Source organism: Babylonia areolata, chromosome 3, assembly GCF_041734735.1.
Source record: "Babylonia areolata isolate BAREFJ2019XMU chromosome 3, ASM4173473v1, whole genome shotgun sequence".
NCBI lineage: Eukaryota > Metazoa > Mollusca > Gastropoda > Neogastropoda > Buccinidae > Babylonia > Babylonia areolata.
The window spans coordinates 40459632-40474641 of NC_134878.1; the positions used below are offsets into that span (position 1 = coordinate 40459632).

Sequence of the window (15010 nt, forward strand, 5' to 3'; positions counted from 1 at the left end):
TTTTGTCAGCCACAGGGCAGAGACAAACAGGGAGGTGGCCTCATATTTGGCCGACACCTCCCAGGGGCTCCAGGGTTGTATGCCATTGAAGAGACCGGCCACCAGGGCCCCTCCATATACCACGCCGCCTAAGTCAAAGCGGCGTGTGCAGAATCAGCGGCAGAGGAATAAACCACCTTATGTCCGTCCAAGCCGACCGGCCATGCCCAAGGCCAGAAGGCAGCACCCCCAATGACTGGGCCCCGATTCAGCACTGCCAGTCGTTCAGCCCCTCCAAGTAGGAAACTTGTCCCGGCATGCACATCAGTGGCGTGCTGTGGGACTCAACGACAGGATTGTATCGGTGCTAGAGTCGGGGTACATGCTGCCTTGGGCGGAGGACCGCCCCCCTCTAAGATACACTCCTCCTCCTTATGTGCCCAGCTCGACGGAGCAGGAGAGCGTCTTAGAGAAAGAGATATCGCACCAACTCCTCATAGGGGCGATATCTCAACTCTCGGACCCGGGCCCCGGTTTTTACGGCTGGTTGTTCGTGATTCCAAAGGTCTCGGGAGGGTGGAGACCAGTTTTGGACTTGTCCCCCCACAACAAATTCCTCCCCAAAATCAAATTCAAGATGGACACACAGGCACAGATTCGGGAGACCATCCAACAAGGTGATTGGGCTACCTCTATCGATCTGAAAGATGCTTATTTTCATATCCTCATCCATTCAGCATCCCGTCAGTACCTGAGGTTCGTGTGGAGGGACAAGGTGTTCCAGTTCCCGGCCCTCCCATTTGGTCTGTCCCTTGCCCCTTTCCTGTTCACCAAGGTAGTGCGAGAATTGGTGTCCATCATCCGCTCGGAATCCATTCGTCTGTGTGTACCTGGACGACTGGCTTATCCTGGCCCAGTCGCAGGCCCTGTGCCAGAGTCATACAGCCAGACATCTAGACCTTTGCTCCCAGCTGGGCTTCCTCATGAACCAGGAGAAATTCGATCTGTCCCCAAGTCAGTCCTTCGACTTCTTAGGGATGAGATTCGACACGCGGTCCATGATAGTCTCTCTGACGCCAGATCGCTGGGACCGTCTGGCAGGCCTCCTCAGTCACTTACGCCGTTCCTCCCAAGCAACAGCGCAGACACTTTCTTCCCTCCTGGGTATGATAGAGTCCATGGCACCTCTCATTCCCCTGGGCAGGGTTCTCAAGCGCCCTCTTCAGAGGGCACTGAGGTTACGCTGGTCCCAGAGCACTCAGCCATGGGATACCCAGATATGTCTGGGCGAGTGGTTCCTCGAGGTGACATCAGAGTGGTTAATCACCCCTCTTCGGACACAGGGGGTGCCCATAGCCCCACCTACTCTTCAGGTGGCACTCCACAGACGCCCCCTCCCTGGGCTGGGGAGCCCACATGGACTCACTCCATGCAGCAGGGACTTGGTCCCCGGAGGAGCGCCTATGCCACATCAATGTTCTGGAACTGGAGGCAGTTCGCAGGGCTCTCCTGCACTTCATGGGGGAGGCCACTGGCAAGACCATCTGCTTGTTCACAGACAAGACGACGGTCGCATGTTATGTGAACAAAGGGGGGGGAGCGCACTTGTCAGACCTCTCCCTGCGGACCGAGGCTCTCCTCCGTTGGTGCCACAGCAAGGGCATTGCACTTTCAGCGAGACACTTAGCAGGAAAAGCCAACATCTTGGCAGATGCTCTCAGCAGGTCCAAGAGTGTCATATGCACAGAGTGGACCCTGGACAAGGACACTCTTCAAGGGGTGTGGGAACAGTGGTTTCAGCCGATGGTGGACCTTTTTGCCACAAAGTTCAACAAGAGACTTCCCACTTATGTCTCTCTGGTCGCCGACCCAGAAGCGTGGGCAGTGGATGCTCTCTCTCTAGACTGGAGCAGTCTGATTGCCTCCGCGTTTCCTCCCTTTCCAATTCTGTCCAAGGTGATACGGAAAGACAGATTGGAACGCCGCAGCTGATCCTCATTGCGCCGAAATGGCCAGCCCAGCCCTGGTTTCTGGACCTTCAGTCCCTGACACATGTTCCACCCCTGGAACTCAAAACCAAATCTCATCTGCTGAGGCAGCCTCGCTCGGGCACTCCTCATTCCAATCCTCAACGGCTCCACTTGCACGCATGGCTGCTGTGTGGTCGGAACTGTCAGCATCACCATTGAAGTCTTCGACACCTTGGTCGGCCTCTGTGTCGGCTGCGCTGACCCAGGGGTGTACCTCCTCTGACCTCCTCTCCATAGTCACCAGAGCAAGGAGGCAGGGAACGGAGACTTTGTATGACTTTCGCTGGAAGAAATGGTTGCGGTGGTGTACAGCTCAGGGCATTCCCCCTACTAACCCTACGAGCATGCAGCTGGCCAACTTTCTGGCTCACTGCTCCTCGGTTCTCATCCTGTCTGCAAGTTCTGTGCGAGGGTACAGGTCTGCCATCTGTACCACAATCAAATGGCTAGGTGGTCCCACCTTTGAAGCGGATTTCTTCCTCAGAGAGGTGGCTAGGGGTGCCCCTCTGAAGGAAGCTAGAAACCCCAGAAGAGTACCCCTCTGGGACTTGTTCCTGGTGCTGGATTTCATTCGAAAACAGCCCTTCGAGTCATTGGGGACTATTCCTTTTGACTTGCTCACCCTCAAGACCACTTTCCTTCTGTTGCTGGCCACAGGCCGTCGTAGAAGCGAGATTCATGGTCTTAGTGGAATGCCACAAGATCTGGCCTTCCACAGAGATGGTTCCATCAGTGTTCATTTCCTTCTGGCTAAGAACCAAGACCCTGAGATTCCTTCCCCCTCTCTGAGGGTCAGACCTTTGATATTCTTGCCCAAGATGATGAGGATAGATATCTCTGCCCTGTTCGGTGTCTCAAATACTATTGGGATAGGTCTCGCCATAGGCGTTCTTCTCAGAGGCGTCTGCTCATCTCCCTCAATGTGAATTACAAGAAAGACATCGCTGCAGGCACCATTTCCCGCTGGGTTTCCCAAGTCATTTGTAGAGCCTACTCTCATGCACACAGGGATATCAGCTGTCTTCATCCCAGAGCACGCAAAGTGCGGGCCATAGCTACTTCGGCTGCTTTCCAGCACTCGGTGCCACTGCAGCATGTCTTGGAGGCAGACTTTGGGCGGTCTGAGAATCCCTTCATCAGCTTCTACCTCAGGAATTTCCGTATGACCAGGGCTGACGGTTCCAAGGGGATTTCCTTTGTCGCGGCTAACACTGCCGTCTCAGTTACAAGGGCTCCCCATACGAACCAGTAGGCATTGCCCTTCTCCATTTGCTTTAAATTCTGCATCTGTTTGACATGGTACAGTATATGACACCAAAAGGAGGAGTTTGTATTATACTCCATGTTTGGTGTTACATATACTTACCGTGTCAAACTCGAATGCCCGACCGTCCGTCTCCGCCGTGGTTCTCATGGGGCATTTTCTTCGATGGCCATGGAATGATTCAGCGCTTATAGATTTTAGAGGCATTTGATTGGTTGAGAGTGGACCGGTCCAGGACTGCTCGTCTTTTCACTGTTAACCGCGAAATTTGGCCAAGCAGAGCAAACCGATAGGCCTAGTTTGCATCAGTTTGACATGGTAAGTATATGTAACACCAAACATGGAGTATAATACAAACTCCTCCTTTCATGTATCTTAGTCGAGTTTTGTGCATTGTCATTTGCATGAGCCTTGTAAGACTGCCCACTTATGTCATGGCCCCTTGGCAACGTTATTGAACCCTATAAAAAAGCAAATGACGATAGTGGTAGGGGAGTGAATGGGTAGTCACATGCACATTACTTTGAATGGATCTTGTTTTGAATTGATTTTTCAGCTTCTAGAAGAAATATGTGAAGAATAAAGATTTTTGAGTGTGTTAAATTTGTTCGCAGAACATGGAAGTGAAGAGGAACATTCGGCAGTTCAACGGGTTCACATTCACAAAAGGAGACAAAGAATATGAGAAACGTGTGACATCATTAAATAAGTAAGTACTAGTTGTCTGCTCCCTTTGTTGCTGTATATACATTGGTTCAAGATTGCATTATTCCAGAAATCTCTTTTAAAATGTAAAATTTTTGCTCTGTTAGCAGAGCCATAATTGGATGAGTGCAAATACTTCTGGACAATCACATTTTCAAGTGTCTGATATCTGGATTAGTGATTTGGCATGTGAGTACTTTGTGGTTTGCAGATATGGGTTGGTGAATTGTGATTTTAAGCATTTCACTTCTGACCGCGATTTTAACTGCAGCTCAGGAGTCATTGGATTATCAAGTTTGGCTGGCCACATGATAAATGAAACTTCATTTTACAAATAGTGGCTGGCATGCAAGATGTTTTCAGCAAATTTTTGTGCACTTTTGATGATTGAAGTTAAGTTTTGTTATGCAAAAAGCTTTTAAATGTGTCAACATGGCTGCCAGGACTACAGTGCAGAAGAGGTGGTTAGAATATTTGATTTGACACATGTTGGTGACATTAGCAACTGCAAAAAACATGGTAGAAAATGAAAATAATGTTGTTGATAAGCCAAAGTTATACTTTAAAAAAAATACTGATGAGGATTACAGGTACAGTGCACCATATCAAGCACATCAAGTTGAGGGCATGGTCGTGTTGGAAATGGGTGTAGAAAAATCCCAACATAGTATGTTTTTATTTTTCAAATACGAATGTTTATTTTGTAATTGTTGTTTCTTTCTCTTTTTTTTGAAAAGAAACCCAGTATTTTAGTTTGAAGAAGTTAAGTATTTCAGTAACAATGAAACCCGCAGTTGAAGGCTTCAAGCAGAAATAATGTAAGCAATGTGTTTCTTGTAATAATATAGTATTTCAAGGTGTGTGTGTATTGATGTATAGAACATGATATTGGAGGAAAACAGTATAATTTCAGTTGGTTATTTTGTCCATCTCTGTATCTGTTATCTTGCTTGTATGTTGGTTTCAGTCTGAGGTTTTGACAAGCGTTTGGAGTTTTTTGTAGATTTGCTGAAAAGTTAAGAATCCGGATGAAATTGAAACGTTGATAAGACTGTCTTTGATGTTTAAAGAACAATTGAAAAAATTAAATAGGATGTGAGATTTCTCAGGACCTCAGTGGAAATATTCATATTCTGGTATACGACTTGTGCTTCAAGAAAAAAGTGTTTCCAACAACAGCAAAATATAACTTGGATCAGTTATTGCAGTTGACGTGCATGAGTGTGTAGTTGTACTTTTTATTAAACAGAGAGAAATTATAATGAGGTACTTGAGGTACTTTTATTATGTTGTAATTTGTACTAAAACTTTCAGGAGGCAAGTTGATTTTGGGGGTTGTGTTTCATGTCAGCATGCTTTCAAGATGAAAACTTTTGAAAATGACTACTTTGCCAGTGCTCTGTTAGTACACACATTAATTTGATGCTGGTACTAGGTTTGGAGATATGTGCAGTAACAAGGATACATGCAGCTCTCTGTTTACAGGTTGACGCTAGCTGGTCTAAAGCATGTGTGTGAGGTGTTGGATATCGAGCGGGGAGGAACCAAGTCCGCAATTGTTGAACGCATTATGGACTTTCTCATGAAACCTTCAAGTTCTGGTCTTCGAGTTCCTCAGAAAAAGAAGAGTGAGTAAGATGTAACTATGTTTTGTATCTACGGCTGTTCTTCTTGATGTCTTTATCCATTGAAGGGTCCCTTTCTTTCAGACCTGCCAGCCCTTCCATTCTCAGTGTTTAGTTTTGCTTGGTTGCCCTGCATATCCGCTCTTACGCTTACTCTTGAACACCCTATTTACTAAAATACAAAAATAAGAGCCAGTTTATCAACTTAATGGAATTAAAAAAACATATATATATATGTTATTTAAAAAAAAAAAAAAAATTGAGTGTGTGTGATGTGTTTGACCCTTATTTTAAACTGTTATTCATTTGAATATTCTATAACCACCGAAAATGGAGTATGGCTGCCTACATGGCGGGGTAAAAACGGTCATACACGTAAAAGCCCACTCGTACGCATATGAGTAGGTGGCGGCAGTTAGTACTTAATATTTTCACATTTTCACAGTTATATTATACTGTCCATGAGGGTACTGTAATGAAAACTCATATACTTTTAAAAACCATATGATAATGGCATGGTGGTGTGTCCATCGAGATCGATGATGACCATCGTTGTCATCCAGATGGGGGATGGGGGGAGGGTGGTGGTGGGGTGGGGGGAAGGATGCTCATGAATCTATCTGTGAGTGCGCAGATGGCTGAATAGTCCAATCTGCGCACGAAATGTTCGCTGACAGTTGGGGCAGACAAAGACAGGCATATCATTGTCAGGGAGCTTGTTTGCCCGTGACTTTCTGGCCTGCCTCTTCTGAACAGCTGCAGCAGTCCTGTTGGCCTCGCACAACTTGGCGCCTTTGTGCGCAGCAGCGCACCATTTGTTACGGTCCACTGCAGATTCCTCCCAGGAGTCAGGGTTGATATCAAACGCTTTCAGAGAGACTTTCAGAGTATCTCTGAAGCGCTTCTTCTGACCTCCGTGTGATCTCTTCCCTTGTTGCAGCTCGCCATAGAAGAGCCTTTTGGGCAGCCGATGGTCTGGCATGCGCGCCACGTGTCCAGCCCAGCGAAGCTGGGACTGCATCAGGATGGTGAAGATGCTGGGAAGGGTGGCTTTTGCGAGCACCTCTGTGTCTGGGGTCCTGTCTTGCCACTTGATGTTCAGTAGCTTCCTGAGGCATGTTGTGTGGAAGTGGTTCAGCTTCTTGGCCCTCCCGAAACCTGGAGGGGGTCAGGCTGGTGTTCTCCTGACCCACTCCCGGGAGGGTCACTACCTTGTCGTGGTCGGGAGGCTTAGTGGCCAGTGATCGAGCGAGCTATGTCGGCGGGGGCATCAGTGCTTCTTGGGGTTTGGTGCTCTGGTCCCAGGTCTTAATTGACAGCCTACATAGCCATCGTAGCTGTTAGGGCTGAATAAGTGGTGGTTTTGTACTGATGCCCCTGATAGGGCTTCCCATGCCGAACAGGTCGTGAGTGAGGCCCAAACTAAACGTGACCCACTGTCCCTTTCGCTATTCTTTGTTCTTCTTTTTACCGCCTCTTTTCTGTCCTCAGCTCCCCATCAAGCCTTCTTTTCCACATTCTTTTTTCTCTGCGGCCTCCTTTAGGCCCGCCGTGTTTGCCGTGCGGCGCGACCTGTGATGGAGGGGAATGAGATCCTGGGGATTGAGAGAGCACGCTGCTCTCAACACATCCCTTTGGCTCGGACCTCTCCTAAGACAGGCGGCACACATTGGCCCGTGTGTGTCAATCGGCTACCCCTTCGTGGGGCTGGGTCAAGACTGGCAGTTTAGTGGCTGACGAAGGTAACCCCCGTAGTGCTCGGCTCTCTGTCCCCGGGAGCTGGGCATGATCGGGGGGGAGCACGTTGGAGCTGGGCTGCTGGTTGTATATCCCTCCCGAAACCTGGAAGGGGTCAAGCTGGTGTTCCCTTGACCCTGGCCCCTAAGTTGGACCCCATGGTGGGTGGGTAAGGGAGGGATGAATTCACATTTTTCTTTCAACATGAATCCTAAACAAATACACCCCCCCAAACTCGGAAAAAGACGACGACAGGGAACGGACGACTCAGACTCTGAGTCGGAGGTCGTCGAGACCTCTGGTTTTTGGCCATCATGGCTAGTGATGGAGGGCGCTGATGACGACAAGCCCTTGTCAGCTCTCAGCCCCTTCGCTGTCCAGAAGGGCTTTCAGTGCCTGGCAGGATCGCTCAGATCCATCAAGAGGCTGAGGAGCGGAGCGTTTTTAGTACAGACAGAATCCAAAAGACAGACACAGCTCCTTCTGAAGGCGACCACTTTCGTGGATAGGGCGGTGAAGATTTCCCCTCACAAAGGTCTCAACTGCTCTAAGGGAGTCATCAGATGCCCGGAGTTGAAAGGTGTGTCTGAGGCCGAGATCAAGAGCGAACTGTCCTCTCAGGGAGTGACCGATGTGTACAGGGTGACGGTGAGGAAGGGGTCGGACAGAGTCCCGACCAACACTTTCTTCCTCACCTTCTGCTGCCCGGATGTCCCCAAGGACATTCGGGTCGGATACCTGCTAGTTAATGTCAGCCTGTATGTACCGTCCCCTCTGAGATGCTTTAAGTGTCAGAAATTCGGACACGTGAGAGACAGATGTAAGGAGGAAGAGGCGTGTGGCACCTGTTCGAAGGCGGCGCACCAGGGCGATTGCGTCAGTGCAGCCCTGTGTGCGAACTGCGGAGGTGGCCACCCGTCCTCATCGAAGGACTGCCCCGCCTGGAAGAAAGAAAAACAAATTCAGAAAGTCAAGACAGAACAGAAAATTTCCTTCTTTGAGGCAAGGAAACAGGTGGAGGCCGCGTCGCCTAGGATGTCGTATGCCTCTGTCGTCAGATCCGGGACGGTGGACGTCGCAGTCCAGACGACGTCCACAGGAACGCAGACGGACGACTTAACCGCCTCGTCGGAACCGTCGGCCTTGGGTGGAGGCGCTGTGTCCACCCCTTCCCATCCTGCGCGGCAGTCCTCAGGGGCTGCTGGGCGGGAGAGAAAAGCCTCGGGTGGAGGCACGTTGTCCGCCTCCCGCCCCACCCCACCCCCCGGGCCCCCTCGCCCCGCCTCTCGTCTGCCTGGCCCTCGGGCTGGCGGAAGTGGCCGGAAGCCCCCCGCACCTCCAAAACTCAAGGAGGGGAGGGCTGCGGCCACGGCGGGATCGGGAGGGGCCGAGGTGGTGGATATTCCGACCCGGTCTGAACCCGAAAAATTTATGTCAAAGAACAAATATTCCATCCTGGCGGACCTTGAGCCACCGCAAGTGGAGGAGCAGGGGGTAGCGATGGAATAGGCTGCTGCTTTATTTTTTTTAAAAAACAACCTTTTTAATGGCAGTGATCCACTGGAATATCCGGGGATTCTATGCCAACTTCCAGGAACTCCAGCTGCTTTGTCGTGCTTTGAAACCTTCAGTGCTGGCACTGCAGGAGACTCTGCAAAGAGATGGCAAGGTTTTATCTCTCTCTGGTTTTAACTCCGTTTTTAAACCCGCTCAACCGAAGCAAGAGGGGTTGACGGGAGGTGTCGCTCTTTTTATTCGAAAGTCCCTTTTATACAGTACAGTTCTTTTAAGCACCCCTTTACAGGCGGTGGCAGTCAGAGTCACGCTCGAGAAAACCATCACTGTCTGCTCTCTCTACCTTCCCCCTTCCGTCCGTGTTCTGAGGCAGGACCTCATGAACCTGGTCGACCAGCTCCCACGTCCGTTTTTACTGTTGGGCGACTTCAACGGACACTCCCCGCTCTGGGGAAGTGAGATGACATCAGCCCGAGGTCTTCTCTTAGAAAACCTTCTCTCTGACATGGACTTGTGTTGTCTTAACGACAAGTCTCCCACTTACCTGCATCTGTCCTCTGGAAAGCTCTCGTGTTTAGATCTGTCGGTCTGCGATCCATCGTTGGTCCTGGACTACGAGTGGAAAGTGCACGACGATCTGCACGGGAGTGACCACTTTCCTGTCATCCTCCGCCCCACAGATGGAGAAGGTGACTCTCTGCCTGACCGCCTGTACTACGACAAAGCAGACTGGAGTTTTTTTACCACCAAGATAAGAGCTGAGCTGCAGGAAGAAACAGTATTGAAAAGCAAGGACCCTGCTGATGCTCTGACTCGGATCGTTTTAGATTGCGCCAAAGCAGCAGTCCCATCGTCTACCTCCAAGCCTCGGGTCCCTAGAACGCCCTGGTTCAACGCGGAATGTCGGGAGGCCCGCAAGTCTCGGAAGAGAGCGCAGCGACGCGTCTTTCGGAGACCGGAGTCCGATAGCGTTCGAACCCATCAACAGCTGAGGGCGAAAGCCAGGTATGTTTTTAAAAAGAGCCAGAGGAAGTCTTGGAGAGATTTCTGCTCTTCCTTAACCTCCAACACACCCAAGAAGAAAGTGTGGAGGGTTTTAAAAAGAATTAAGGGCAAAAACGCATGCCCGACCTTCCACCATCTTAAACTTTCAGACGCTCTGGTCACAGAGAAGAAAGCAGTTGCCAATTTGCTTGCCTCCACAATAGAACAGAACTCGAGATCTGCTAACAAATCTGCTCGCTTTCTTAAAACCAAAAACCTGTCAGAAAAAACACCATGTAACTTCTTTTCCGACAACACAGAGAATTACAACCTTCCTTTCACAATGAACGAACTTAAATCTGCCCTTCAGACCTGTACGGATTCCTGTCCAGGAATGGACGAAGTCCATTATAAACTCCTAAAGCACCTTCCCCAAACCTGTCTGGACACCCTGCTTAAAGTTTATAACCACATCTGGGTCACAGGCTTCTTTCCACCCTCCTGGCGGAAAGCCCTCATAATCCCGCTGCCGAAACCGGGAAAAGACCCCTCGAACCCCTCCAACTACCGCCCAATTGCACTGACCAGCTGCGTCTGCAAACTGATGGAGAAGATGGTCAACGGTAGACTGATGTGGAAACTAGAGACCGACGGCCTTCTGGCGAAGGAACAGTGCGGTTTCCGCAAGCATCGCTCTACCGTTGACCATCTGGTTCGTCTGGAAACCACGATAAGAAATGCTTTCGTCAACAAACAACATGTGGTGGCCATATTTTTTGACCTGGAGAAAGCTTACGATACCACGTGGAAATTTGGTATTCTTTCCGACTTGCACAAGCTCGGCTTCCGAGGACACCTGCCTCAGTTTATCCACAATTTTTTACAAGACAGACAATTCCAGGTGAGAGTCGGCACCACCCTGTCCGACATTCACGAGCAGGAGCTGGGTGTCCCGCAGGGGAGCATCCTGTCGCCTGCTCTGTTCAGCATCAAAATTAATGACATCGTTCAATCCGTTCAGAAAGGATCGGACAGCTCGCTGTTCGTGGATGATTTTGCTTTATATGCAACCGGCAGCACGTACGCCAGCATCCAGCGACGGCTTCAGCTCTGCGTCAACAAAATCCAGTGTTGGGCAGAGGAGAATGGCTTCACATTTTCGTCCTCCAAAACTGAATGCATCCACTTTCATAATTTTCGCCAATTCTATCAGGACCCTGAAATCCGTCTGGGAACATCCACCATCCCGGCGGTCAAGGAAGCCAGATTTCTAGGGGTCGTCTTCGATCAGAAGCTGAATTTTCTCAGCCACATTAAACAGCTGAAAATATCTTGCCTAAAAGCCCTGAACATCATCCGAGTTGTGGCACACACGAACTGGGGTGCTGATAAGAGGACTCTCTTGCACCTCTACAGAGCCCTGGTCCGGTCCAAACTGGATTATGGAAGTGTTGTATACGGCTCGGCCAGACCGTCCTACCTGAAACTGTTGGACCCTGTACACCACCAAGGGCTCCGTCTCAGCTTGGGTGCTTTCCGCACCACCCCTGTGCACAGCCTGTATGCAGAGGCGGGGGAACCGCCTCTTTCCAACCGCAGACTGAAGCTGACCCTGAACTATTATTTGAAATTGTTTTCGGAACCTACAAACCCTGCTTACGATGCTGTATTCAACAACCCTTTCGATAAGAAATTTACAGACAACCCAAACTGCATACCTCCTCTCGGACTCCGCATTCAGCCGCACTTGGAAAATGCCGATCTGGATGTCGGTGGCATCTCAGATTTCTCTAAGTTCCCTGACAGCCCCCCGTGGACCTTTACAACACCTGAGGTCCGTTTTGATCTGGCCTCGTACCGTAAGGACACCACCAGTTCTCTGGCCTACAGAACCTACTTTTCGGAACTGTGCCACAAATTCCCCACCTTTCAAGGCATCTTCACTGACGGTTCCAAGTCAGAGGACGGAGTCGCCGCATCTGCGTTCTGTCCCGCCTTTCCTGACCGGCCCTCAACAGAACACATCCTGTCTGACAGCTCGGTATACACCGCGGAACTGACTGCACTGGTCCTGGGGTTAAAAATGGTTCTCTCTTCCAAACAGAAGAGATTCATGATCTTTTCCGACTCCTTATCAGCCCTGGAGGCGATCGCCTGCAGGAATATCACTCATCCCAAACTGCTGGAATTTTATGAAACTTTTACTCTCGCAACGAAGAAAGGATACGAGGTTGTGTTGGCCTGGGTTCCCGGACATGTTGGCATTCGTGGTAACGAAAGGGCGGACCTGCTGGCCAGGAATGCTGTAAAGAAAGAATTGTCCAGATCCTTGGTACCCTATACAGACATGAAGCGGAAGGTCAATTCTTACGTTAAAGATCTTTGGCAAGAGAAATGGAACACCCAGATAGACAACAAGCTCTTCCAGATCCGTCCGGACCTGGGGGAGACCCTCCCTTCGGGGGTGAAGAACAGAAAGGAGGAATCTGTGCTGTGCAGACTGCGTACGGGGCACACTTTTTTTACTCATTCTTACTTGTTGAAGGGGGAGGAGGCCCCTCGATGCGTTCCCTGTGACGAGCCTCTCACCGTGAAACACGTGCTCCTTGACTGTTGGGATCTGCATGACGTTAGACGCAGACATTACACGGCGGTTTCTTTGAAGACTTTGTTTCGTGATGTCCCTCCGTGGGCGCTGATGGACTTCTTAAAAGAAGTGAACCTTTTTAACCAGATTTGAAGGTTTTAAACTATGGAAGTTTTTTTTTAAACTTTGGAGTGGAAAGTTTGAAGTGGTGACTCGTTTTAATTGGTTGTTTTTTTTAGCCTTGTAGTAGTAATTGACGCGGCGATAGCCTTGAGATGGCCTTAGTGGTCGGCGAGGCTCTAAGCACCATAATTTCATTTCATTTCAGCTTCTTGGCATGTCGTTGGTACACTGTCCAAGTTTCGCAGCCATACAGTAGTGTGGGAACTACTGCTCTGTAGACCTTTAGCTTGGTCTCAAGACTAATGCCTCTTCTGTTCCAGACATTTGCATTGAGTCTACCAAAAGTTGCACTTGCTCTTGCAATCCTGACATTCACTTCATCGTCGATGGTCGCATTTCGTGACAGTGTGCTGCCAAGGTATGTGAACCGCTCCACCGCACTGAGTCTCTGACCGTTGACTGTGATGTTGGGCTCAACGTAGGGTTTCCCTGGGGCTGGCTGATGGAGAACTTCAGTTTTCCTCGTGCTGATGGTAAGGCCGAAGTTCCTGCTGGCAGTGGCAAACTTGTCGACGCTGAGTTGCATGTCAGCTTCAGATCCAGCGTTGAGGGCACAGTCATCAGCAAACAAAAAGTCTCTGATGATGTCTGTCATGACCTTCGTTTTTGCTTGAAGCCTTCTGAGGTTAAACAGCTTGCCATCTGTTCGGTACTTTAGGCCGATTCCAACATCGCCATCTCTGAAGGCATCAGTAAGCATTGCAGAGAACATGTGGCTGAACAGCGTTGGAGCCAGGACGCAGCCTTGCTTGACACCATTTGTGACAGCAAAAGGAGCAGATGTTTTGCCATTGTCCTGGACTCGAGCCTGCATGCCTTCATGGAATTGGCTGACCAAGGAAATAAATTTCCGAGGGCATCCGTACTTGGCCATGATCTTCCACAGTCCCTCTCTACTCACGGTGTCGAAGGCCTTAGTGAGGTCGACATAGGTGGAGAACAGATCAGCATTTTGCTCCTGACATTTCTCTTGCAGCTGCCTTGCAGCAAACACCATGTCGGTGGTTCTGCGCTCTTTCCGGAATCCACACTGGCTCTCAGGCAAATGACCTTGGTCAAGGTGTGCTGTGAGGCGGTTTAGTAGGATCCTGGCAAGTATCTTGCCTGCGATAGAGAGCAAGGAAATGCCCCGATGGTTATCACAGGCTTGCCGGTTCCCCTTTCGCTTGTACAATTGAATGATAGATGCATCTTTGAAATCCTGGGGGATCGTCTCTTCTTTCCACATGAGTGAGTACAGCTGATGAAGCTTCTCAGTCAGCACAGTGCCTCCATCCTTGTAGACCTCTGCTGGTATGGAGTCTGAACCAGGTGCTTTGCCACTGGATAGCAGACGGATTGCTTTCTGGGTCTCAAGAAGTGTTGGTGGATCGTCCAGTGCTTCGTTGGTGGGGACTTGTGGGAGACGGTCTATGGCTTCATCATTTATGGAGGAAGGGCGATTTAAGACACTGTTGAAGTGCTCAGCCCATCGTTCGAGAATGTTCTCCTTCTCGGTGATCAAGGTATTCCCATCTGCACTGAGGAGGGGGGATGATCCTGAGGATGTGGGGCCGTAGACTTCTTTTAAGGCATCATAGAACCTCTTCATATCGTGCCTGTCAGCATATCCCTGGATCTCATCAGCTTTGTCACTCAGCCACTTATCCTGCATCTGGCGTAACTTTTGCTGAACAATCCTGCGGATGGCATCGTACGCATCCTTTTTTGATGTGGACTTTGGGTTGCTCAGGTGGGCTTGATGCAGACGGCGTTTCTCATCCAGAAGCTGCTTGATTTCATCACAGTTTTCATCAAACCAGTCTTTGTGCTTTCTGGTCATGGGTCCCAGGGTCTCTGAAGATCAGCTCACGCAGGGTCCTCCAGTCAGACTCCACATTATGGTTGTCCAGAGAGGCGGATTCCAGACGATCTTCCAGCAGCTCCACAAAGGACTGTTTGATGGTGATGTTTTTCAGCTTAGCGATGTTGAGCCGTTTTGGAGCCTTCTGGCCTTGGGGGCGTCTCTTGGGCTGGATTCGAATATTCAGCTTCGAGACTACAAGGCGATGGTCTGTCCAACACTCGGCGCCGCACATGGTCTTTGTTACACGTACATCTTGCCTATCCCTTTTCCTGACAATGACATAATCGATGAGATGCCAATGCTTTGAGCGAGGTTGCATCCATGACGTCCTGTTACAGGTAGGGAGGCAGAAAACTGTGTTGGTTATCAGCAGTTCGTGCTCTGCACAGGTCTGAAGCAAAAGCAATCCATTTGGGTTGCAGTGGCCCACACCGTGCTTTCCAATCACTCCATCCCAGGAGATGTAGTCAGAGCCAACTCTAGCATTGAAGTCCCCAAGAATGATGAGCTTGTCTGCTTTAGGGATGGCAGCAATGACAGAGTGAAGGTCCTCGT

At 49.8% G+C, this 15010-nt stretch overlaps 1 protein-coding gene across 1 annotated transcript in view; it reads left to right on the plus strand.

The window, feature by feature from the left end:
- The first annotated feature begins 3852 nt into the window (after positions 1-3852).
- Positions 3853-15010, plus strand: part of LOC143279984 (protein DEK-like) — a 59596-nt gene continuing 48438 nt past the window's right edge. Inside the window, exons 1-2 of the mRNA XM_076584383.1 lie at positions 3853-3982; positions 5464-5606. Coding sequence (XP_076440498.1) covers positions 3891-3982; positions 5464-5606 — 235 coding nt within the window. The 5' untranslated portion in view covers positions 3853-3890. The remainder of the gene's footprint in view (positions 3983-5463; positions 5607-15010) is intronic.